The sequence below is a fragment of the Sorex araneus genome, chromosome 1, assembly GCF_027595985.1.
Source record: "Sorex araneus isolate mSorAra2 chromosome 1, mSorAra2.pri, whole genome shotgun sequence".
In the NCBI taxonomy this organism is placed as follows: Eukaryota; Metazoa; Chordata; class Mammalia; order Eulipotyphla; family Soricidae; genus Sorex; species Sorex araneus.
The window spans coordinates 33,693,714-33,718,449 of NC_073302.1; the positions used below are offsets into that span (position 1 = coordinate 33,693,714).

Below are 24,736 nucleotides of genomic sequence, written 5' to 3' on the forward strand. Positions count from 1 at the left end.
TTCCTGAGTGCAGAGCCAGGAGTAACCCCTGTGCAGAGCCAGGTGTGACCCCCCCAAAAAAAAGAAAAAAAACCCATCCTGGTGTCTGTATAAACAATTGACTTTGGGCTGAGGCTGAAGAGGCAGTAGGGAAAAGCAAGACCAATTAGGAGGCTATTAAAGTCAGGTTAGGTGGTGTCTTAGAGCAGAAAGGTAGCTAACTAGTGGTTGAAATGGTAAAGAGCATCTGGATTTTAGTAAAGTCACAATGCTGTTTATTTGCATAAAAAGAAAAAGAGGAATCAAGGAAAATGCATTTTATAGTCCAAATAACAGTATGCATGATAAGAGAATTCCATTTTTCACAGTTAAAAAGTACCTATTGGAAGTCGAGAGAAGTCACATGTACTTATGTAGGTCAGGAAGAACAGAAGAATCTAGTAAAGAGTGCTTTAGCATCACAGGTTCCGCATACCAAGAACCCCTATTCAGTACCTGACAAAATAAAATGGTTGTCCCCTAAATAGGGGAAAATGAAAGTATAGTAATGTAAAATTAGATGATGTTTTGAGAAGAGAGAGTGATATGTTAACTAGAATAGCTTGAAACATTTTAGAGAAACATCTTGATTTGTGAAAATGTTAGTTTTTTAGTGGAAGATAAGATAATAGAGTGGCTGAAGAATAGGATATAAATCAAACACCAGGTAGAAGTTCTTATTTGTAAAATACTGTATGAGTTATTCAAAATCACAATTTTCTAAAACTGTTTTCTTGTACTGGATAAAATTCAAGTTATGTTATTATGCACTAAAACTTAGATCTATGGATGAAAATTGAACTCCTAATCATTAATTTTTTAGTATTCATGAACATGCATTATTGTGGCATATATAGCTGAGTGTTGACAACTTGAGATTCTTTAAAAGTTTTGTTGCTTATTTTAAATTTTATGTTGATTTTCTAATCTTTGGTTATTTAACAGGAATCATGGCTTCGAAAGAATTATCTTATTGATTTCAAACACCATTTTATGAGTCGTTTTCCGTATGCCTTAAAAGAAATAACCAAGCACAGAAGAAAAGAGACAAATAAAAGGTACATGATTCTTTTCTGTTATAAAAATATGGAAAGCTTTAACCTGAAATTGTTTTTTTTTTTTTTTGTTACACCCGGCAATGCACAGGGGTTACTCCTGGCTATGCTCGGGGGACCATATGCGATGCTGGGATTCAAACCTGGGTTGGCCGAGTGCAAGGCAAACGCCCTACCCGCTGTGTTATTGTTCCAGCCCCAAACCTGAAATTGTTTTTTAAAAAAAGGAAAAAGCTTTAAACTCAAACTTTCTATAATATGAGGTACTTGACGTTTATGTTTTGTGAAGGAAAGAAAGGAACAGTGTGGTTAATCTTTAGCAAGTTTTTTTTTTCTTCAGCAATTTTTAAAGCACTTCATTAATTTTCTGTTAAATTTCTTTGGTAAATGAGTATAAAGGACCAGATAATATAAATATGAATTTAATAAAGTATGCGGTGGAAGATGGTTTTATTTTGAAGAGTTGCTATGTAACATTTGAATCTCTCGACTCAAAGTGTATAAATTGTCTAATTCTATAAATTTTGCAAGATTTTATAAATTGTCTAATTCTCATATATAAGGAAACTCAGTGAAACGAACAAACTGAAGGAAGAATTTAAAAAAATTAATAGAATAAACAGGAATGGTTGTGGATTAAAGATACTGGTTAAAAATGTGAAGATTTAAAACTGTCTTGAATGCTAATAAATATGAAAAGTTACATAATGAAATTCACCAAGTGAGAACTCTAAAAGTGTAGTTCCATCAAATGAGCAAACACTTGCAAATTAATTTAAACTGCCCTTAAGTTGTTAAATTTGTCAAAGTGTAGAAACTGCCTAGAGAATCTTTGAGGTTTTCTGAGCAGGGTTCAAAGGATATGCATGGAAATTATACACAGGTATTGCAAGCAGATGGGCCTTTCATTTTCTCACATTAAGCTTTAAGTTTGGTTGGTTACTACAAAAGTTTCAGGATAGATTTTATTGGAAAATTTGAGGGCTTTCCAGAGTGAGTTTGTTCTGGTAAAAATGTCATCAGGTGGTTCTTGCCTTGCTTGCAGCCAGCACCACACCTGACAGTATTTGTTGCTAATGATAAAATAGTTTAGAAAACTTACACCCTGAATTGTAGCCTATATTTGCTGTTTTCCTCTTTATTATTTCCTTAAAAAAAAATTAAGTTGGGCTGGACATACAGTACAGTGGGTAGATTGCTTGCCTTGCATGCAACCTACCTGGTTTTATTCCCAGCACCCTCTCTGTTTCCTGGATCCCACTAGGAGTGATCCCTGAGCACTTCAGGGTGTGGCTCCCAAACAACCCCTGCCCTCTCCACCCCCAAATTAAAACCTTTATTAGAGGCGTTTCTTACAATGATGGGAAGAAAATAAAACCCAAAATATAAAATCACCTTCTTAGGGGTTTTTCCACTTTAGAATCCCTTTTCTCTCTAGAATATTTTACAAGATCCTAGGTACATAGGTATACAAAATATGTATGCAAATCAAACATTTATTGATAATAAATCAAAGTGGGTCCAGAGCAATAGCACAGCAGGTAGGATGTTAGCCTTGCAGCACGCAGGCAACCTGGATTTGATTCCCAGTGTCCCATATATTCCCCCCGAGCACAACCAGGGGTGATTCCTGAGTGCAGAGTTAGGAGTAACCCCTGAGCATTGCTAGGTGTGACCCACAATGCCAAAAAAGAAAAATTTATTTTAAAGCAAATATTTCATGATTCCCACAGTTATCCTATATTGGTTGTGACAATAGTTTACAAAGTAGGCTCCATATAGTACATTATTTTTCTATGAACATACACTTTCTATGAAGGTGCTTCTGAAGAATGTCCAATAGTAAAATATGGCATCATATTTGTGAATGTATCAGTGAATTACATGTGCATGTCCTATTCACATTGTAAACTTAAAGCTCTCTTATAATTCAGAATACTATGAGTCTTTTTCATTTCCTCATGTCTTTATGTCTTTTGGTGAATTCTCTTTGTAAGGCAAGTCCCCTGCCCACTACTCTGTCTCTCTGGACCCACTTTACTTTTTCTTGAGTTCCTTTACTGTGCTAAGTCAGCTTTTGGGGCTTGGGGATGTGGCTCAGTGGTAGAGGCTTTGGGTTTCATCTTGCATGTGTGAGGCTTTGGGTTTCATCTTAGTAAAGGCCTGAGACATCAGTGGGTTTGAGCGCATACTTCGTATTGGGGAGGTTAGGTTCAAACCCTTGGCACCATGTGCCCCTGAGCATTGCAAAATGCAACAAAGCAACTAAGTTAAATGTTTACTGGTTTGTTTTTCTTGCTGATTATTTTTTTTTTTTTTTTTTTTGCTTTTTGGGTCACACCCAGCGATGCTCAGGGATTACTCCTGGCTCTGCACTCAGGAATTACTCCTGGCGGTGCTTGGGGGACCATATGGGATGCCGGGGATCGAACCCGGGTCGGCCGCATGCAAGGCAAACACCCTACCCACTGTGCTATCGCTCCGGCCCCCGGTGATTTTTCTTTTAATTCCCTTCAGTTTCACAAGATGTATCAATTTTTTTTTTAAGTATTCTCTTTGAAATTTATTGGACTGTTGAATCTGAAATATTTATGAAATGACTATAGGTGTGAGGAAATTCCTTATAGTTCTCTCTTTTTTGGAGGGAGGAGGCATGTCAGGGAGGAGGCATACCTGGCAACCTGCGCATCTGGCCGCCCTCGGGGGCCATGCCTGGTGATGTTTGGACCATATGCTGTTTGGGGACTTGAACCATAGATTGGGGCAACAGCCTTAACCTTTAAATCTCTTTAGCCTTGATTCCATCCCAGTCTTAACCAATACCAAACTCGAATATGTGTACATTTTTTTTCTTTTTGGATCACACCCGGCGATGCTCAGAGGTTCCTCCTGGCTCGCACTGAGGAATGACTCCTGGTGGTGCTCGAGGGACCATATGGGATGCTGGGAATCGAACCCGGGTCAGCCATGTGCAAGGCAAACGCCCTACCCGCTGTGCTATCACTCTAGCCCCAAATATGCGTACATTTAAGCAGGTTTCAAACCCAGTTCATTTTTTATTCTTTCTAGATATTCCCCTTTTTCATAGTTCATATCTACTTTGACATTGCTTAGCATCCTTTGCCTATATTGTCACACACACTGCTTCTTTGTTTATACTATTGTAACTTTTTTTTTCACATCCATGGAATCATCCATTCAACCAGCAAGAAGCTTTTTACTGTCACTCCTTTGTTAATTACATTACTACCTTTCTCCTGCGGTGTTAATCTAGTGTCCTTTGCTTCCATTTTTTTGTAATTTGGGTTCTTTTTGTATTTCCATACTCATTTGTTACTTTAGTTTTCTAATTTAACATGCAGAGAAAAAGTTGCTTTTATTTTCTTTCTCATATATCGGTGAGTCTGTGCTACTATGGGTTTGTCAAGCTTGATTCTTGAAACTTGGTTGGGAGGCTGGAGCAATAGTAAAATAGCTGGTAGGTTTTTTACCTTGCACATAGCCTACTGGGTTCAATTCCTGGTACCCCATATGGCTCGCAAACCCACCGTGAGTGACCCCTGAGCGCTGCCAGGTGTTGCAACCCCAAAAAAGAAAATTGGTTAATTTAGATATTTTAATCAATTTACATTTTTCTAAATGTGAAATAAAAAGTTACTGATGTTTAATATACAATAGTTTGGAATGAATTTTTGTGTTTCGTTGTTGTAAAGCAAGGCAGTTTTTCATTGAAACTTGCTTAGGAAGATGTGAAGGGAGAGAAAGGGAAAAGTTCATGTTTGCGAGAGAACACAAGCTTTTCCACAGTAGAAATAAACAAGCAAAGATAAAGAAACAAGCAAGTGAGATACAGTTAGTTTTACGGAGAATGTGGGCTTAAAGAGCAGGTGGAAATTTAGTTTTTATTATGTTTCTTGAATTCTTTTCAGGGTGTGAAAGAAATGTGTTTGGCATTGGAGAGATAGTACAGCAGGTAGGGCACTTGCCTTGTACATAGCCCACCTGGGTTTGATATTTAGTACTACATAGGGTTCAAAATTTTTTCTTTTTCCATCAACATCACTTTATTGTATGGTTACCATTAACTGTAAATACTACGGTGGGATCCACATGGTGGCCAGCCACCTCAAATTTCAGGGAGCCCACATGCGGTCCCCAGTCCCAGGCACTGACCCTCCAGGGCTTTATACCTATTTCAGCATCTTTCCTCTTTTTTGACCCTCTCCCACAAGGCAGCATGTGTGCAAGGAAGTAGCATTGTCCTCTTGCACAAATTATCTCAGGTTAGGCAAGAGTGCAGTGAGCACTGTTGATTATGCCCCCCCTCCAAACAAGGGGGGTTTTCTGTGGCTTAGATAAATAAGCTGACTTTAGTATATGAATCATAAGTTGTTTTTTTTTTTTTTTTTGCTTTTTGGGTCACACCCGGCCATGCACAGGGGTCACTCCTGGCTCTGCACTCAGGAATTACGCCTGGCGGTGCTCAGGGGACCATATTGGATGCTGGGATTTGAACCCGGGTCCGCGGCATGCAAGGCAAACGCCCTACCCGCCTACCTGCTGTGCTATTGCTCCAGCCCATGAATCATAAATTTCTTTAAGAATAGCTCTTATTTAGAATGTTTTCTTATTTTACACATGAAGAAAACTGTTGCCAGGTGGGATTTGTGATTATTTCAAGTCATGATTAGTTAAAAACATCAAGATCTAATGTGATTTTTATTCACATATAATTATCTACCCTTTTGTTTGTTTTGTTTTGGGGCTTTTAGGGTCACACCTGGCAATGCACAGGGGTTACTCCTGACTAATGCACTGAGGAATTACTCTTGGTGGTGCTTGGGGGACCATGTGGGATGCTGGGAATCAAACGCGGGTTGGCTGCGTGCAAGGCAAACACTACCTGCTGTGCTGTCACTCCAGCCCCATAAGTATCTACTTTTAAAAAACCTTTGTGTGGGGCTGGAATGATAGCACAGTGGGTAGGGCATGAGGCCAACCGAGTTCGATTCCCAGTATCCCATATAGTCCTCCAGCACCGCCAGGAGTAATTCCTGAGTGCAGAGCCAGGAGTAACCCCTGTGCATAGCTGGTGTGACCCCAAAAAAACCAACAAAAAACAAAAAACCTTTGTGAGTCGTGTTCTTTCAAAGCATCTTATCCAAATTAAAAACATTTTTAATGTTAACAGGACATTTTTTGTATGGTGTATGTATGATACCTTGGATAAAGAATTGATCAGATGCTACTCTTAATTTTGCCTTTTTGACAACCCTTCCTATAATGAATAGTTTGTATGCAATACTGAGGTCTAAAGTTTACTTCATACTTGTATGAAGTTGATTGATTGGAAGTTGATAGTTCTAGGAAGAAATCTATTTTCTCCCCACACATTTAATACTCTTTTTTTTTTTAAATATATTAGTGACATGACAAAGAATTTTTTGCTTGTTTCTGGGTCGCATACCAGCTGTGCTCAAGTTTTACACCTGTCTTTGAACTAGACTCAATCCTGACTGTGATTGAGGGACCATAATGTGTTGTTGGGGATTGAACTCAAGTTAGCTGCTTGCAAGGGATGCACCCTACTCTACTATATTATCTCTCTGGCTCATCACCAGATTACTTAATTTAAAGCTTCACTCATAAGATAAAGCTTATCTTTCTGGATAGAAGAAGAAATTTCAGATATTCTTAAATATTTAAGGTGATGTTAAGTATTCTGTGTAAAATGGAAATCATAGTTGTGCCACTTTATAGATGTGTGTGTCTTTGTTTTTAGCATCAAGCATTGCACGGTTATCTCCAATAATGTAGATCATCTCTTACTGAATTTAACGCTCTCTGATATCATGGTCTCCCTGGCGAATGCCTCAACGTTGCAGAAGGATTCCAATTGGATAGAAATGATAAGGAAATTTGTGACAAAGACCCTTGAAGACGGCTCTAGACTAAATAGTAAACAGCTGAATAGATTGCTTGGTGTATCATGGAGGTTGATGCAGATACAATCTAACAGAGGTAGGTAATGCTGCATGTTCCTTATTTTTAATAATTGTAGGTATTATGCATGCTAAATATTTAGGGTTTGATTGGAATTGTTGCATTTCAAACATTCTGTAAGCTAGTGGATTATTTTCAGGTTGTAAACAGGTAGTTAATACAGTTGTGAATGAGAGCACAGATCATTTATGGACTCAGCATCTCTTTATCTGAGGCTCAGTATGTTATTTCTGGTAGCTTACAGAATTGGAGTTAAAAGAGAATAAATTTTAGTAAGAGATAATAGAGTTTACTCAGGGAGAAAAAAACGCCCTTTTCTGATCTAGTTTGAGTATTGAGAGCTTTTTCTTTAGATTCCTGAAGACTGAATTCTGCCTGTTGCTGCCTTTTTTCCAGCTTGTTGTTTTATTACACTAGGTCATTTTCTGTGTGATTTTCACACAGAAATATTTTCTGCTTGATAACCATATACTGGCCCTAGCTAATAATCTCTTTTTATCATCCCTGCCTTGTTCCTAGGTTTGTTGTCCCTTAGGAGAATTTATACTTTGGACTATGGTTGGTTTTGTTTAAATTTTTAATTTTTTTCTTTTTGTTGTCTTTTAGTCAAGCTGTAGGCCTTCAGTGGTAGTCATCAATTTGTACTTAATAGCTGCTGCTTGTTTTGTCATAGAAACAATGTGATACACTTTCGAGATTGTAGAGGAATTTGGGGGCTAGTAAAGAAAGGTCTTGCATACATATTTCTAGTTTTCTCCTCTGTTTTTAGAGGCTGCGGAGTCTCTCATCAAGGCAGTTTATACATTGTATCAGCAGAGGGGACTTCTCCTTCCAGTTCGGACTTTGTTACTGAAGTTTTTCAGTAAAGTCTATCAAGAGGAAGAACTGAGACCTTACAGAGTAAGGTAACGTTTCATTTTCACTGAGTTACGAAGTTTATTTTAAAAGATAAAGTGGTTAACCTCTAGAGAAGTTAACTTTTCTATCTGTTTTGGTTGTTGCTTTTTTTGTTTAAATTTTTTACTGTTTTGGTTTGGTTTGGGTAGTGCTTACTCTTTGCTGTGTGCTCAGGTATTATTCCTGGTGGGACTTGGTGACCATGTGGGGTGTCTGGGGTTGGACACAGGTCAGCTGCATGCAAAGTAAGCACCTTACCTGCTATTCTTATACTGTCTCTCCAGCCTCTTTTTTTTTTTTTTTCTTTTTGGGTCATACCCAGCGATGCACAGGGGTTACTCCTGGCTCATGCACTCAGGAATTACTCCTGGCGGTGCTCAGGGGACCATATGGGATACTGGGAATCGAACCTGGGTCAGCCGCGTGCAAGGCAAATGCCCTACCCTCTGTGCTATCGCTCCAGCCCCTGTTCTGATTATTTTTAAGGAAAGGTAAAACTTTCATAAAGAAGTATACACAAGCTGGACAGATAATACAGCAAGTAGGATGTTTGTCTTGCATGTGCCTGACCCACGTTTAATTGAAAGCATCCATATGGCCCACCAAACCCTGCCAGCAGCGATCCTGAGCACTACTGAGTGTGGCCCAAAAACAAAACAAATAAAAATCAGTTGATTTGTATATTTAAAGAATAGTTAGAAAACTGATAGAACCTCTCTCTTTTTCTCATTTTAGAAAAATAATGGAAGATAACCCATGAACTCTAGTTGACATTTTAGGTTATATGGAAGAATGAGGGCAATAGAAGATGAGAAAGTTTCAGGCTTAGTTTGGTGCAATCAGGTGATGTAGACATTATGAAGTGTGAGATTAAGGAACTAATCTTGTTCGATATGTTCCAAAAGAGTTTGGAACTTTTTTGGAAACAGGAAGAAATGTTTGAGTAGATGGTAGAAATTTGGGGTATCAGCATTGGTAGGCAGGTGTCAAGTCTAAGTTAAAAACCAAGTACTTTTCATAGCATCTCAGTTCTTATACTATTACTATATGGTAGATAGTCTCTCATTTACGGAAGGATACTGAAGCTCAAAGTTACCTAAGTTTGTGATTGTCATGCAGGTAACGAATGGCAATCTGCAGATCTGGCAACAAAGATCATGTTTAAGTCATTAATGGGACAGCAAAAGTGATTACTGTTGCCTGAGTAACGAGACATTAGTGCTTTAGCAAGTACACTAAAGAATTTAATAATACAAATTTGATGTCATATAGTGTGGGGAATACTAGATACATGCATTAATATGTTTATTCTTATTTACTTTTTTTTCCCACTGACTCACCGTGAGATACAGTTACAAAGCTTTCATGTTTGAGTTTCGGTCATACAATAATCAAATACCCATCCCTTCACCAGTGCACATTTTCCACCACCGAAATCCCCAGTATTCCCCCTCCCCCCATCCTAACCCTTCCCCTGCCTGTGTAGCAATTTCCACAATACTCTCTCTCTACTTTGATTACATTCAGTATTTCGACACCAGTCCCACCAATTTGAAGTTTTCCCACTACCACTCAAACCTGTCAAAAAAGGCAGTACTAGACAATTTGGTTTGTATTGCTTGTTATGAATAGCATATAATGTCGCACGGCTGCAAGAGCAGCTGTATGCTCCTGGAATTCTAAAATTTTAATAGTTAGGGTCTGGAGAGATTTCTGCAACGAGCTGCACGGTTGGGTCTGGAGAGATCTCTGCAGCTAGCTGCTCGGTTCCTATATTCGTTTGTGTGTCCCTAATTTACTCTTAAGTACATAGAATTAAAGATTTGTGGCCTTTCAGATATAAGTACAATTTGAATAATTCCCCATTTATGTAGTAAAATAGGTAAAGTAAAATAGGTAAAATCTTGGAAATGCCATAGCCAAATAGATGATGTTGTTAATCTTTTCTGTTCTCAAATGGGTATATGAATAATTGGTAGCATTATTGAAGTGATCACTTAAAAAATGTTTTTTATATAAATGTATTTCTTGTCTTTGGAAATGATACTTTATTTTGCTTTCCCTGGGTCTTCCTAAGATATCGTAGTAAAGTGTTATCCCGTTGGCTGGCTGGTTTACCATTGCAACTTGCTTATCTTGGCTCCCGAAACCTTGACCTCTCAACACAGCTTATTGATATCATCCACACTGCTGCAGCTCGAGCAAATAAGGAATTACTAAAAAGTTTACAAGCTACTGCTCTCCGAATTTATGGTATGTTTATTTAGTGGTTTAGGTAATCACTGTACAACCCTGATTTTGGAAAGTAGTTTTTAAGGGGCGTTCCTTAGATTTAACTTTTCTTTAAATTATTATAAATTACTTTGATGAGGGCTATCAGAACATCAAACAACAAATTTATTATTACTTATTAAGATGAGTAATCATTAGAATAGTTTAAGACGGTTTTAAAATAATAGAGTATTCATTAGAATAGTTCTAGAAGGTTAATTATTTGTCTTTTTATTAATGTGTAGTTATTACATACGTTTTTAAATTTTTAGACCATGTAGTGGTGCTAATAGTTTACTCCTGACTTTGTACTCCTGGCTAGGTTTGGGGAACCAAACAGGTTATCAGTGAACAAACTCAGGTCAGCTGCGTGCAAAGCAAAAGTCCTGTCTGTGGTATGCATGTTTGGATGTATAGTGATTAAATATTTATACATACTATGAAATTAGCAACACAGAAATTAGAATATCCTTTTAAATTTTCTTATTTTTAAAAGATTTATTTATTTTGGGTTTTTAGGCCACACTTGGCAGTGCTCAGGGATTACTCCTGGTGGGAAGTGCCAGGGATTAAACTCAGTGGGCTGTTTTTAAGGCAAGCACCCTACATGCCGGACTGTTGCTTCTGGCCTGTATTAAATTTTATGATTACGTGCTATTCACAAATTAAAGCATCAAGTATTAAAGAAAAATTTGAAACTTTTCATGTCAAGCCACATATTTAATCATAAAAATAATCTTGAAAAACTATTAATATTGTATTCATCTTAGAGCTGACTTACTGTTTTATATTTTAAGAAAAATAACAAAAGTATACTGATTATACATATTATGGTTTATATTATTGAGATATAGTTTACATACCATAAACTTTGTTGTTTTGCAATGTATAGTTCAATAATTTTTAGCATATTAATTTCTTTTTGAGTCACATAGCAATCTTTTTTTTTTTTTTTTTTTTGGCTTTTGGGTCACACCCGGAGATGCTCAGGGGTTATTCCTGGCTCTGCACTCAGGAATCACTCCTGGTGGTGCTCAGGGGACCATATGGGATGCCGGGGATCGAACCCAGGTCGGCCTTGTGCAAGGCAAACGCCCTACCTACTGTGTTATTGCTCCAGCTCCACATAGCAATCTTTTAAGGAATTATTCTTGGTATAGATAAACCAGTTCTTAATGCATAATACTAATTCATTGGATGTATCAATTATATTTATCCATTAATCAGCTGATAAACTTTTGACTTATTTTTATCTTCTGTGGATACTTTTATATCTGCTTTGCAGTTTTGGTCAGAGGTATTTATTCAAATTATATTTTTGTTTTGGCTTATTTTTGGGCCACACTCAAAAATTGTCAGGTGTTACTCCTTCCTCTGCGCTCAGGAATTTCTCATGGCAGTGCTTGGGGGACCATAAGGGGTGCCAGGAGCAAATCCTGGTAGGCTGCATGTCGGGCACACCCCTTACCCATTGTACTGTTACTCCAGCCTTAGTTACAGGTATTTTACAACTTTCTGTGTAAAATATTTTTATATTGGGCTGGGGGTATAGACTAGTGATAGAGCACATATTTTACATATGTGAGGTCCTGAGTTCAGTATCAGTATTGCAAAAAATATGGTTGATACTATAATTTAGCAAAAGTGTACATTGCTTTTTGTTTTTTAAATCCAATTCCTTTTCCTTTTTATTTGAATATTTCCTTCAGTCTTCTTATTTCAGGCCTCTGAAATAACTCAAATGATATAACTCAAATGAGATAACTCAAATGGTGGAGTATCTTCCTTATATATGTCTGAGTTCCTGAGTTCCATCCAGGCACCGTATGGTGGACTTTTCTATTCCACTACACAATTTTTCATTAGTGTGGCATCATGGGTGCCAAACGGTGAATAATGAGTGGACCCAGCAGTGCAGGGAATGGCCTCAGACCGCCAGTGCTCTGCTGAGTGGTAGCCCCTATTTAAAAGCAAAATCTTATTTTACTTATTTTTACTTATTTTTTTTTTTTACTTTTTGTGTCACACCCGGTGATGCACTGGCTTTGCACTCAGGAATTACTCCTGGCTTTGCTCAAGGGATCTTATGAGATGCTGGGAATTGAATCCAGGTCGGTCGTGTGCAAGGCAAACACCATACCCGCTGTACTTACTATCACTCCAGACCCCAAAATCTTTTATATAAAATACGTGGCTATGGATTTTTTACAGTGTTAAATAAATGTGTGACTATACTTTTTTTTCTAGGATCAGGGGACATCTGGGGAGGGTAAAAAACCCAGTCTTCAGCCCAGCTGGAACCTCTGTCCTTACAGCTGTGATCAAACTGTTTCTCATTGATACATCTAAATTCAGCATAAGATGAAAATAATCATTCAGTATATTTCTGGTTTGTATATCTTCGATTGTTAAATTTACTATTTCTACCTATTCACTAGATCCACAAGAAGGCACTATGGTGGTTCTCCCAGCAGAGTCTCAGCAAGTTTTGGTCCAGCTTGTATATTTTCTACCCAGTCTGCCTGCTGACTTGCTTTCCCGGTTAAGTCGTTGCTGTATTATGGGAAGACTCGGTTCAAATTTGGCTGCTATGCTTATCGGGATACTACACATGAGGTAGCATGTTCACGAGCTGTATTTTTTTTTTAAATTTTTTATTAGTGAATCACTGTGAGGTACAGTTAAAAATTTATGAACTTTCATGTTTGCATTTTAGTAATACAATGATCATTTACCCATCCCTCTGCTAGTGCCCATTCTCCTCCATCAATGTTCCCAGTATCCCTTCTTCCACCCCTACCCCATCCCCTACCACCCCACCCTTCCTCTGTGGCAGGGCATTCCATTTTGTTCTTTTTTTCTCTCTCCTTTTGGGCTGTTGTGGTTTGCAATAGGGGTATTGAGTGGCCATCGAGTTCAGTCTATAGTCTATAGTCTGCTTTCATTCATCTTTCAATCTGAACGGGTCCCCTCGATATCCTTTACTTGGTGTTCTCTTCTCTATCTGAGCTGCCTTTTCCCCTAGGATGTAAGCCTGGTTTCCAAGTCGTGAAGCAGATCTCCTGATCCTTATCTCTACTATTCTTGGGTGTTAGTCTCCCATTCTGTTACTTTATATTCCACAGATGAATGCAATATTTATATGTCTGTCTGTCTCTCCTTCTGACTCATTTCACTTAACATGATACTTCCCATGTTGATCCAGTTATATGCAAATTTCATTTCTTCATCTTTTCTAAGAGCTGTGTAGTATTCCATTGTGTAGATGTACCAAAGTTTTCTTTAACCAGTCATTTGTTTTTGGGCAGTCAGGTTTTTTTTTTTTTTTTTTTTTTTTTTCAGATTTTGGCTATTGTAAACAGTGCACACAAGCTGTATTTTAAGTGTAAAATTGTTTCTCCCTTTAATTTCTTTCATGATTTGTGAACTGTTGAGGCTTTTAAAGTCACATACTACTACTAATTTGCTTTTTATGTAGTGATTAAAATTTTATGTTATTGCTAGGTAAAATTGACTAGAGTAAGACAGTTTCAAGTTACTTGTTCATTGATTTGTACTGATGTGGATAGGGTTGACGTTAATAAGAAAAGTAGAAAGGGTTTTGTGGTAGGTGAAAGTTGTGTTAATGGAGTTATGACAAAGACCTTCCTTTCGGTTACAGTTTTAGTGTTCAGTAATACTTGTTACTAATGGTGCCTCAATGACAGGACCAGATACAGCATTAGGCAGAAATTTAAATGTATGCACTAGTGAAAAGACTGACTTCTTTGTACCTTAAAGAGTGATTTCCTTGTGCCGTCTTGTGCATAGCCTCTATCCACAATTGGAGTAGCTCCTTCTATTAATGAAAAGAGATGATTCTTTAAACTTTGATTGCTGAAAAACTAGACACATGTGGGAAATCTTCATGATAACCTTTCCTTCTGGCAGAAGTTATTTACATGACATTGCTTATTGGTGAAAATTCAGGTTTATTTCTTACATGTACATGTGCATTCAAGAGAAATATTTAATAATATATTTTTTCTATAGCTAAGTGTTTATTCACTTCCAGTAGAGGGCACTCTGCCCTTTGATATAATACTGTGGAGGAATAGGGTTTTGAGCACAACTAAAATGTGAACAATTTGAACTTTTATTTTTTATTTTTGGTTTTGGGGCCACACCTGGTGATGCCCAGGGCTTACACCTGCCTTTGCACTCAGGAATTACTCCTGGCCATGCTCAAGGGATCATAGGATATGCCTGGAATTGAATCTGGATTGGCCATATACAAGGCAAATACTCTACGCACTGTATTGTTGCTTTGGCCCCAGGATTTGAACAATTCTTGAAAATGATATTCTCTGGAAGTTGTATTTAAGTAAACAGTGTATTTTTCTTTTTCTTTTTTTTTTTTGTGGCTTTTTGGGTCACACCTGGCAATGTACAGGGGTTACTTCTGGCTCATGCTCTCAGGAATTAACTCCTGGGGTGCTCAGGGGACTGTATGGGATGCTGGGAATCGAACCCGGACTGGGCGAGTGCAAGGCAAATGCCCTACCGCTGTGCTATCGCTCCAGCCCTTAAACAGTATCTTTTTCAATTTTAGTTATGCTTATTCTCAAAAATGTTCCCTCTGACCTATTCTCCCCCTTGGGGAAATTGTGGTTCAGTGTTAGGCAAATACATTCATTTATGGAATGATCCGTTTAAATCATTCAATTTAAAGTCATTTTTTTTTTTTTCTCGGGGTCACACCCGGCAATGCACAGGGGTTACTCCTGGCTCATGCACTCAGGAATTACTCCTGGCGGTGCTTGGGGGACCATATGGGATGCTGGGATTCGAACCTGGGTCTGCCGCGTGCAAGGCTAACGCCCTACCTGCTGTGCTATCACTCCAGCCCCCTAAAGTCATTTTCATTTTGGTTGAAAGTGCATCATAATGAGCAGAGGGATGTACAGCTGGATAAAGTGCTTGCCTTGTACACAGCTGACTCAGGTTTGATCCCTGAGCACAGAGAAAGGAGTAAGTTCCAACTAAGCACAGCTCGTTGTGGCCCCCAAACCAAAAGTGCATCAAATTTTTCTATTTTGTATTTACACATGGTTTATTAGTAACATCTCTCTTTGAGAAATTTACCTGTGTGCTGTTAATCTCTCTTGTTAAAGGGAATATAAAATTAATACTTTTCAACTTTCTCATTCTGGTGGCTTTGTTATTGCATCACTCTCCCCAGATTGAGATTCGGTTATTTCATATGGCTTTCTTTTGGAAATCTCCCCATTCTCTCCTTGACTCTTTTCAAAATACCTCCTTCTCTTCTTGCCCTTGAATCTCCCATTAGTACTTTTATAATAATCTTTGTTCTTGTGCGTTGTTGGTGATTAATTTTCCTGAAATATTTTAATCACTTCGGATTGTTGTCTTTTAAATTAATTGGGCAGTAAGATTAGAAGCTCAGTTAAAATTTTGTGGTTCTCAAACTCTTGAGTTTATCTTACAACAGAATACTACCAAAGGGGCTGGAGCTTTAGTACAACAGTAGGGCCCCTCCTTGCCTTACATGTTGCTGACCGTTTCATCCCCAGCATCCCAGATGGTCCCCTGAGCACTGTTCTTGAGTGCAGAGCCTGGAGTAACTCCTGGGCATTGCCAGGTGTGACCCCAAGACTCTCCCCCCAAAAAAATTACCAGAAAGACTATTATATTATTCTATGTGTCTGAAAAAACGATCAGCTAACTAACAACTGTTCATTTAAAATGTGACTTAGAGTTGTTGGCCCCATCTCTGGCTAATCAGCTTTTTAGAATTTGACTTCCCTCTCATCCTATTCTATATATTTGTTCCACTGGTCTTTGCTTAGTATTTACCTTCTTGGTTCTGAGTTTATTTGCTGTTAGATTGGGGAACATAAAGCATGAAGATGCAAAGATAGTCTTCAGTGTTTGATAAAAATTTCTGAAGGGGGAAATTATGTCGGGAACATGACTTTGATTTCCAGTAGGGTAACTGTTACCTGGCATTCCCAGGACCTTTGCAGTTTACTTCCCCTGCAACAGCATAATTGTTAATAATATTTCCTTTTACTCTCAAAAGTGTTTTGATTTAGCTATGAACATCATAGTTGGAAAAATATTTGGGATATATTACTTGCTGTTTATCAAAATACTCTTAAAATAGATTTGCTATACCCCTTTTAGCCACTTGATGGCACAGTTGGTTCCTGTTTTCATTGGGTTCAAGAGGAGATTAGCTTACTTTGTAACAACTATTTTGTATTTCTTTGCATTGCACATCTGGCATTTTACAAATTCTTAACTTTTAATTTTCTTCCCATGATCCTTTTCTTTTTTCTTTTCTGCTTTTGGCTCACACACAGTTGTGCTCAGGCTTTGTGCTCAGGGAATCACTCCTGGCAGTTTTCAGGGACCATTTGTGATATACTGGCAGTCACACCCAGGTCAGCCATGTGCAAAGCAAACTGCCCTGCTTGCTGTACTATTGCTCTGGCACCTCTGGCACCTCCATTGCCTTTTCTTATTTGTGCACAGTGTTTCATTATTTTAACAAACTAAAATATCTTTGTAATTGCTTTTGTATAATAAGAACAGTAGCCTAAATGTAGTTGACAGAAGTTTTCTGACATTCAGATGCCTGATAAATTTCATATACTCTCAGCTTGTTGATTTAGGTAATTTCCAGTCATTTTTCTGCTATACCACATGGTTGACATTTGCTATCTTCTTTCTTAGCCTTGCCTTGAAGAGTGTTTTTAAAGGACTGAGTAGAAGCTGATAATAGGCACATGATAGTCCTCTTTTAATGAGAAAACTGTTTTACATCTCACTACTCCCTTGAGTCTCTTACCAATAGCTATATTACTGCGAGGTAGATTTTGTTAGAGCTTTGTGAAGTGTAGGAGCACATAGTTCTTAGACTAATTTTAAAGTTTCCTTTACCTAATTTTTACCAACTTTAACTTAGTGGCAGTTTATTTTTTAAATTTTAGTGAATCATCATGAGGTACAGTTACAGACTTACGAACTTTTGTGTTTAGTGGCAGATTATTTAAACTCAAGAGGATGAGACTTTCTAAAAATCAAAATAGTAAATATATAAGTGCCAAACCTAACAAAAGAACAAAACTTCTTACTTCCTTGTAGTCTGATTTTTCAAATGGGATATAAATTTTGTTCTACTATGTATGTAGAAAAATAATTATGTGATGAGTCTATAAATATGTTGATGTTAGAAGTAAAAATTTTACATTATGATACTAGAGCCCTTGTATATAAAATTAAGATATGCCCTGGTTTTTGTGTAAGCTGTTAAATCAGATTTGTTTTTAATAAAGAAAAATGGTTGCATATGTTCTTGAGTTTTTAAGTTGATCATTACTGATAATAGTTTTCCTGTTTATTATAGATCATCATTTTCAGGATGGAAGTATCCAGTTAAAGATTTGTTGTTGAGTGATGTAGATTATTTCAGCTTCTTATTTTCGACACTTACAGGTAACCAAATTCATTTACCAAATTTAAGGTAAAACTTATGAAGTCCTAATATTTGCTGTTTTACCTGTTTGGTTCTAAGTTTTGAAGATGCTAAATAAATGTTTTGGAATGAGTTCTATTGATTAGTAAGTGATAATTTCTGAAAGAATATTTGTATTTTACATTGTTGTGCTTTGGCAGCAGGAAGATACATAATTCATCTTTAAATCTTGGTATGGGTATCAAAACCTTGATACTCATGATTATATTTTCATTTTTCTTCATAATCTCAACTTTATTCTCTTTTTTCTTTTTTACTTTTTATTTAATTTTTAAATTTTTAAGTTAGTTCACAATGTTTGATTACATTCAATATTCAAACACCAGTCCTACCACCATTACACCTTCCCACTACCAAATTCGGGATGTTTCCATCCCAAACCCCAGTTCCTGTCCCAAAACACAACTGAAATAATTTCGTAAGTATTGTCTATTACGAAGAACTGCTGAACATGCTTACAAAAAGTTGTTCATATAGGAAACAGTGTGAAGATTGTTCTAATTTGGCAGGAGCCATTAAGAGAGTCTATAGGATATCACTAATATGTTGTTAAAACTTTATTCTCTTTTACAGTGAGTTAAGAAGTTAGCAGTTCCATTGCATACTATTGATGAACAGACCAGACTGTCTTAGATATGTTTAAAATAGTCAATTTGATAGAAAGGACATAGATTTTGATTAGCCGTTTTCTGTAGTCCATTTGCCTTCATAGATAAATTAGTAAAATAAGCGTAGACAAATTGCAGGTTAGATAAATATTATTACTTTTGTTTTAAATTGTACTGTATAAACATTTTAATACTTGGTTAAGATAAAGTTTATTGAAATTTTCTGAAGATAATTTTTAGGGGATGTATATGTTGTCAGAATATAGAAGAACGATAACTTTTAGTGATGAGCAGAATTCTTTCTAGGTGAATATGTAAAAATAAAAACTTGGGGTTAGGGAGGTGGCTCAGTGGTAGTATATGCCAAGCATGTGTGAGACACGAGGTTCTATCTCTGGTGCTGCAAAACAAATCAAAAAGGTGTAGACTCCTACATGCTTATTTTCTATTTGGCGATATATACCTTAAGGTGGGGGAGGGGAGAGAGCTTTGTATTTAGTAGTATCTGAAATATTTAATGGTAATAGAAAGTTTATTAGAAAATCATATTATGACATCTAGACTGTCAGGCTAGATGATGCCTTATCATGCTTAGCTCATAGATTTACAGTGATCTGAGAATCAAAATCCTTAACTATGGTCAGATCTGCATCAATGGTATTTTGGTGATTCTGAAAACTATCTTAAGAAAGGACATGGGCATATTTTCTGTGTTGGTCAGATCAGGAGAAGTAGGGGTCATCAGAATCAAATTTTTGTTGTTGTTTTGATTTTGGGGCCACATCTGGTTTACTCTTGATTCTGTGCTTACTCTTGTTGGTACGCTGGACCATTTGTAGTGCTAGGGGTTGAACTAGGTTGGCTATTTGCAAGACAAACAACTTATTCACTGTACTATCTCTGTGGCCCCAGAAATTTTGTTTTGTAAGACGTAGTTGAAGTAATTATACATATTATTCCCGTTCTACCATGCACCAAAAAAATACTTAGGGGGAATAAAAAAGTTTTAAAACATGTGAAGGGCCACTATGTCTGAGAATATAGAATTTGATATGTGTTAAAGGTTACGTTATTTGTTCATTTGCTTTTTAAAAATTTATTTTTGCTTTTTGGGCCACATCCAGCAATGCTCAGGGGTTACTTCTGGTTCTGCACTCAGGAATTACTCCTGAGTTGCTTGGGGGACCATATGGGATGCCGGGGTTTGAACTCAGGTTGGCCGTGTGCAAGGCAAATGCCGTATCTGCTGTAAAGTGGGAAAGTCCCCAGGGGCAAAACCTGTTGCTTGCTGTATTATAAATGTGTTTGTTCTTTTGTGTAAGTATGTGTAAACCTCTGTTGCCAATAACCTGGTTATTAAAATAAGAGTTTAATGGAAGTGTGATGTCATTTCTTGTGGGGGGAAGGTTTATTTGTTGTTCATTTTATTTTGTTTTGTTTTGGGTCTACACCTACTGTGTTCAGGACTCACTCCTGGCTCTGTGCTCAGGGATCACTCCTGGTGGGCTCAAAGGACCATACGGGGTACTGGGAATCAAAGCTGGGAATCAAATCAGATGCATGCAAGGCAAACACCCTACCCATGTTACTCTTGTTTTTAAAAAGTTTTAAAAACTTTTAAAAAGTTATGAAATTGTCACTTTGTGATTATTATTAAAAAATTTGACTTTCTTTGTACTCAAATCAGGGTTTTCCAAAGAGGAATTAACTTGGCTGCAGAACCTTCGAGGAGTTCCTCATATCATCCAAACACAGCTTTCCCCTGTCCTCCTTTACCTTACGGACTTCGATCAATTTTTACATCATTGGGATGTAACAGAGGTAATAAGTGCATTTATAAAGAAACTTAATGATTATTAAAATTCAGTTCAAAATTCCCTTAATTAGCCATCAATACTTTGCTTTTATATAAGGAGTTATTAGAGACATAGAAGGTTTATGCCATGATTCCAGTTCTGTGCTGAGTGGTGTTTGGAGGACCATATGCAGTACTGGGAATTGAGCTGAGTCCTTATGTAAAGCAAGTTCCAAAACTCTGTACCTTCTCTGATGTTAGCTAGGAGTGTAAATTTTGAGAGAATGTTTATTGTAATTTCACCACCATAAGAGAATAAATGGGCAAACAGGAATATAGATTTTTCTTTGATCTAGCATAGGATGGATTTACAGAAAAGAGGAAAGGCAGGCTTCATGGAGAAGGAATAATCTGATTTCAGGATTGAAGGTCGCTTTTATTTCAGACAGAAAAGAACCATCAGCAGTTATTTTAAGAATTAATATAGCTTATTAAGTTAAAAAGCCCATTTTCTTTTAAAAGATTAGGTCACAAATCTTCCTAAGTGAGTATAGCAAATGTAAGTATTTTACTTTAAATCTTTTTTTTTTTTTTTTTTTTAAATAGATGTGGTGCATAGCACCTGACACTGCTCAGGAGACAGGTGCACGGTATGAGTCAAATGCAAACACAAAAGTTCATAAGTTTGTAACTGTACATGACAGTGATTCTCTAATAAAAAAATTTAAAAAAAACAATATTCATTAGAAAAAGAAGGAAGGAGACAGGTGGGGATTTGGGATGCTGATTGAACCCAGGGGTGTCCACATGCAATGGATGTTCTTTTCTACTTGACCCACATCCCTGGCCCTAATTAATCATTTTATTTTTAATTAAGAAAGTTACTTTTCAGGGCCAGAGTGGGTAGGGCATTTGTCTTGCATGTGGCTAACCCAGGCATCCCATATGGTTCCCTGAGCACCTCCAGCAGAGGTACCAAGTGTACCTCTGAGTGCACTTAGAATGCAGAGTTATTTCCGAGTGCAGAGCCTGAAATAATCCCTGAGCATTGTTGAGTGTTGTCCCCCCACCCCTCCCTTTTTTTTTTTTTTTTGCTGAGACCAGAGAGTATAGGGGTTGTGACTTACATCTAGCATGCAGTCCTGGTTCAGTCCTGGCACCATAGATGGTTCCCCGATCACTGACAGGAGTGATCTCTGAACACAGCCAGCAGTAAGCCCTGAACATCCATATTTTTTTAAGCTGGTTAGTATAATATATTTGCTTATTTGTAATTTTGTTTTGTTGCTTTTTGCTTTTCTGACCATACCTGGCAGTACTCAGGAGCTACTCCTGGCATTGTGTTCAAGGGACCATGTGTGGTGTTGGGGGTTGGCCAGATGCAGGGCAAGTGCCTTACTTACCTCATGTACTTTCTCTGGTTCTGTCATTTTATTTTCTGATAAACTTTAACAAATGTCAAATAAATTTTAATGCCCAATTAAATATAATTTGATACATCTAAACTATTTTAAATTTCAGTATTTACAGTGCAGTTCAGATTTAAATCACAAATACAATTACTGTCATGCTTTTATTTTATACCCTTTTTTTTTTGCTCTTGGGTCACACCTGGCTGTGCTCAGGGCTTACTCCTGGCTCAGTGTTGAGGGCTTATTCCTAGCGAGCTCAGGGGACCATATTGGGTGCTGGGAATTGAACCCTTGTTGTCCACATCCAAGGCAAATACCTTACCCACTATATACTGTTGCTCCAGCCCTAATAAATTTTTTTTTTTTGCTTTTTGGGTCACACCCGGAGATGCACAGGGGCTACTCCTGGCTCTGCACTCAGGAATTACTCTTGTCGATGCTCAGGGGACTATATGGAATACTGGGAATTGAACCTGGGTCGGCCACATGCAAGGCAAATGTCCTACCCTCTGTGCTATCGCTCCAGCCCCCCAATAAATTTTTATTGCATAGCATTGGCTTACAACATGGAAGTTTCAGGTGTACATCATTACAGTTTGTTGTCCTTAAACACTGTCTTGTCATCACCAAAAAATCATCCACTCAGTTGACCACATTAAAGGTTTCATACCCTTCCTCCCAACTGCCTTCCTGTCTAGTTATTACCAGTCTGTTCTATGTGTCTCAGAGTTTTTGTTTTGTTAGTTTGCTTTGTTTTTATTTCACTTACTATAATTCCTTCAGTTTCATCTATTGCAGGAGATCATCTTTTTTCAAGTTGTTGTGTACTATCCTTGTGTGTGTGTGTGTAACATGTCTTCAGTATTCACCCATCAGTGTACACTTAGGTTGCCCTGTACCTTTGCAATAGTGAAAAGTGCTGCAATGAATATAGGGGTGTATATATTATTTCAAGTGAGTGTGTTTTTTTCTAATACTTAAAAAATTATATTTATTTATTTTAATTGAATCACAGTGAGAAGATACACAGTTACAAGGTTGTTCATGATTGAGTTTCAGTTTGATTTCCAACATTGTTAACGATAGGGTTTTAAGCGATGTCCTTCTATTTTTCTTTCTTTTTTTTACACTAGCATTCCTCCAGAATCATTTTATTATTATTATTATTTTAATTTTTATTGAATCACCATGTGGAAAGTTACAAAGTTCTCAGGTTTATGTCTCAGTTATACAATATTCAAACACCCATCCCTTCACCAGTGCCCATATTCCACCACCAAAAATCCCAGTATACCCCCCGCCCCCCACCCCCAACTGTATAACTGATGAATTTCACTTCATTTTCTCTTTACTTTGATTACGTTCCATATTTCAACACAAAAGTGAGTGTGTTTTTAATACCCAGATTTGGAATAATTGGGTGTTTCAATGCTTTATTATTTTTGAGTGATCTTATCAGTATTTTCCTTAAACCATTTTTTACTTAACACTAACAGTGCACAGTTTCTTTTACTCTATACCCTTGCTTGTATTTGTCGTTTATTGTCTTTTGATAATAAACCATCTAATAGGTATAAGGTGATAGTTCACTGTTTCTCCTCTTATTCTTTTTTTTTCTGTTTTTGTTTTGTTTTGTTTTGTTTTGGGCCACACCCAGCCATGGCTCTGTGCTAAGGAATTACTTTTGGTACGCAGGGACTATATAGGATATGCCAGGGATCCAGACTGGATCAGCTGTGTGCCAGGCAAATGCCCTATCCCCTTTTCGACTTTTCTGGCTTCATTTGTTCTATTTTGTTGTTGCTGCTGTGTGTTGCTGCCTTGGAGTCCCATATAATCTGTTTACTTTAACTTTTCATAAGTATATTTTGTACAGTCAGGGCACTGTTATTATGAAGATGTAATCAGCTATATTTTTTTTATTTTGTATTTGTTTTTGGACCACATCCAGTGGTGCTCAGGGGTTACTCCTGGCATTACACTCAGGAATTATTCCCGGTGGTGATCAGAGGGCCATATGGGATGCTCAGGACTGAACTAAGGTCCACTGTGTGCAAGACAAATGCCCTACCTGCATAACTGTCTCTCTGGCCCCAATAATCATCTATTCCTTCCCTGCCCTGCCCTTGTCCTTGCCCTTGCCCTTCCCCTTGCCCTCCCCCTTCCCCTTCCCTTTCTCCTTCTCCTTCCCCTCCCTGTCCCCTCCCCTCCCACCTATCAGACCTGGGTCGGCCGTTTACAAGGCAGACGCCCTACCCGCTGTGCTATCATTCCAGCCCCATCATCTATATTTCTACACTGAACAGTGGCAAAGATGTACTTTGACTTCAAGGTTGCTGTTTTTGAAACATGAAGATACAGATTAGGAAGAAGTCCAAAGTTTTGTTTTCAGTTTGTTGACCATGTTAAATGGAGGTTTCAGGTTTCTGTTGAATAAGTTTCGCTATAATATTTTTGTTTTTTTGTGAAAGTGCTTGAATTGTGAATCATTTTTTTTGTAAATTTATACAAATTTGACTACTTTTTTTTTCTTTTTGGGTCACACCCAGTGATTCACAGGGGTTACTCCTGGCTCATGCTCTCAGGAATTACTCCTGCGGGTGCTCAGGGACCATATGGGATGCTGCGAATTGAACCCAGGTCGGCTGTGTGTGAGGCAAACGGTTTACCCGCTGTGCTTTCACTCCAGCCCCCTGATTACTTATTTGTAAGATGATTATCTTTGCTTAGATTTCTTTTTTTGTTTTGGGGCCACATGTGGCTGTGCTCAGGGCTTCCTTCTGCTTGTGTTCAGGGGACTGTACGTGATGATGAGGGTTGAGTTTTGTTGTACTTCTAGCTGCCTAGCTAAAGTAATTTTATTCAGAAAGTGTAAGAAATACAAAGGCGTGTGCGCGTGAGGGAGTGATGTGATGTGTGTTGTGTTGTTCATGAGCTCTCAGGGTGGCATGCTTTCTCTCTCTATCTTGCTGCTTGCATTCGGTGCTCTCAGCTGCTGTGTATAGACCGGACCAGGATGGCTCCTCCTTGTGCTCTGCTTCTGTATGTGCCTCTGTGCTCTCTTCTGTCTGTCTCTCTATCTTTGTCTCTGTCTCTGTAGTCTCTCCTCTGGTCTCTTCTGACCTCTCTCTGTCTCT

The 24,736-nt window shown here is 37.8% G+C and overlaps 1 protein-coding gene across 1 annotated transcript in view; it reads left to right on the plus strand.

The window, feature by feature from the left end:
- The window catches only part of TEX10 (testis expressed 10), a 49,206-nt gene that overhangs the window by 11,754 nt on the left and 12,716 nt on the right, over positions 1–24,736 (plus strand). The window contains exons 5-11 of the mRNA XM_055123848.1: positions 964–1,076; positions 6,856–7,094; positions 7,846–7,981; positions 10,051–10,226; positions 12,683–12,860; positions 17,656–17,744; positions 20,080–20,213. Of these exons, the coding sequence (XP_054979823.1) occupies positions 964–1,076; positions 6,856–7,094; positions 7,846–7,981; positions 10,051–10,226; positions 12,683–12,860; positions 17,656–17,744; positions 20,080–20,213 (1,065 nt within the window). The remainder of the gene's footprint in view (positions 1–963; positions 1,077–6,855; positions 7,095–7,845; positions 7,982–10,050; positions 10,227–12,682; positions 12,861–17,655; positions 17,745–20,079; positions 20,214–24,736) is intronic.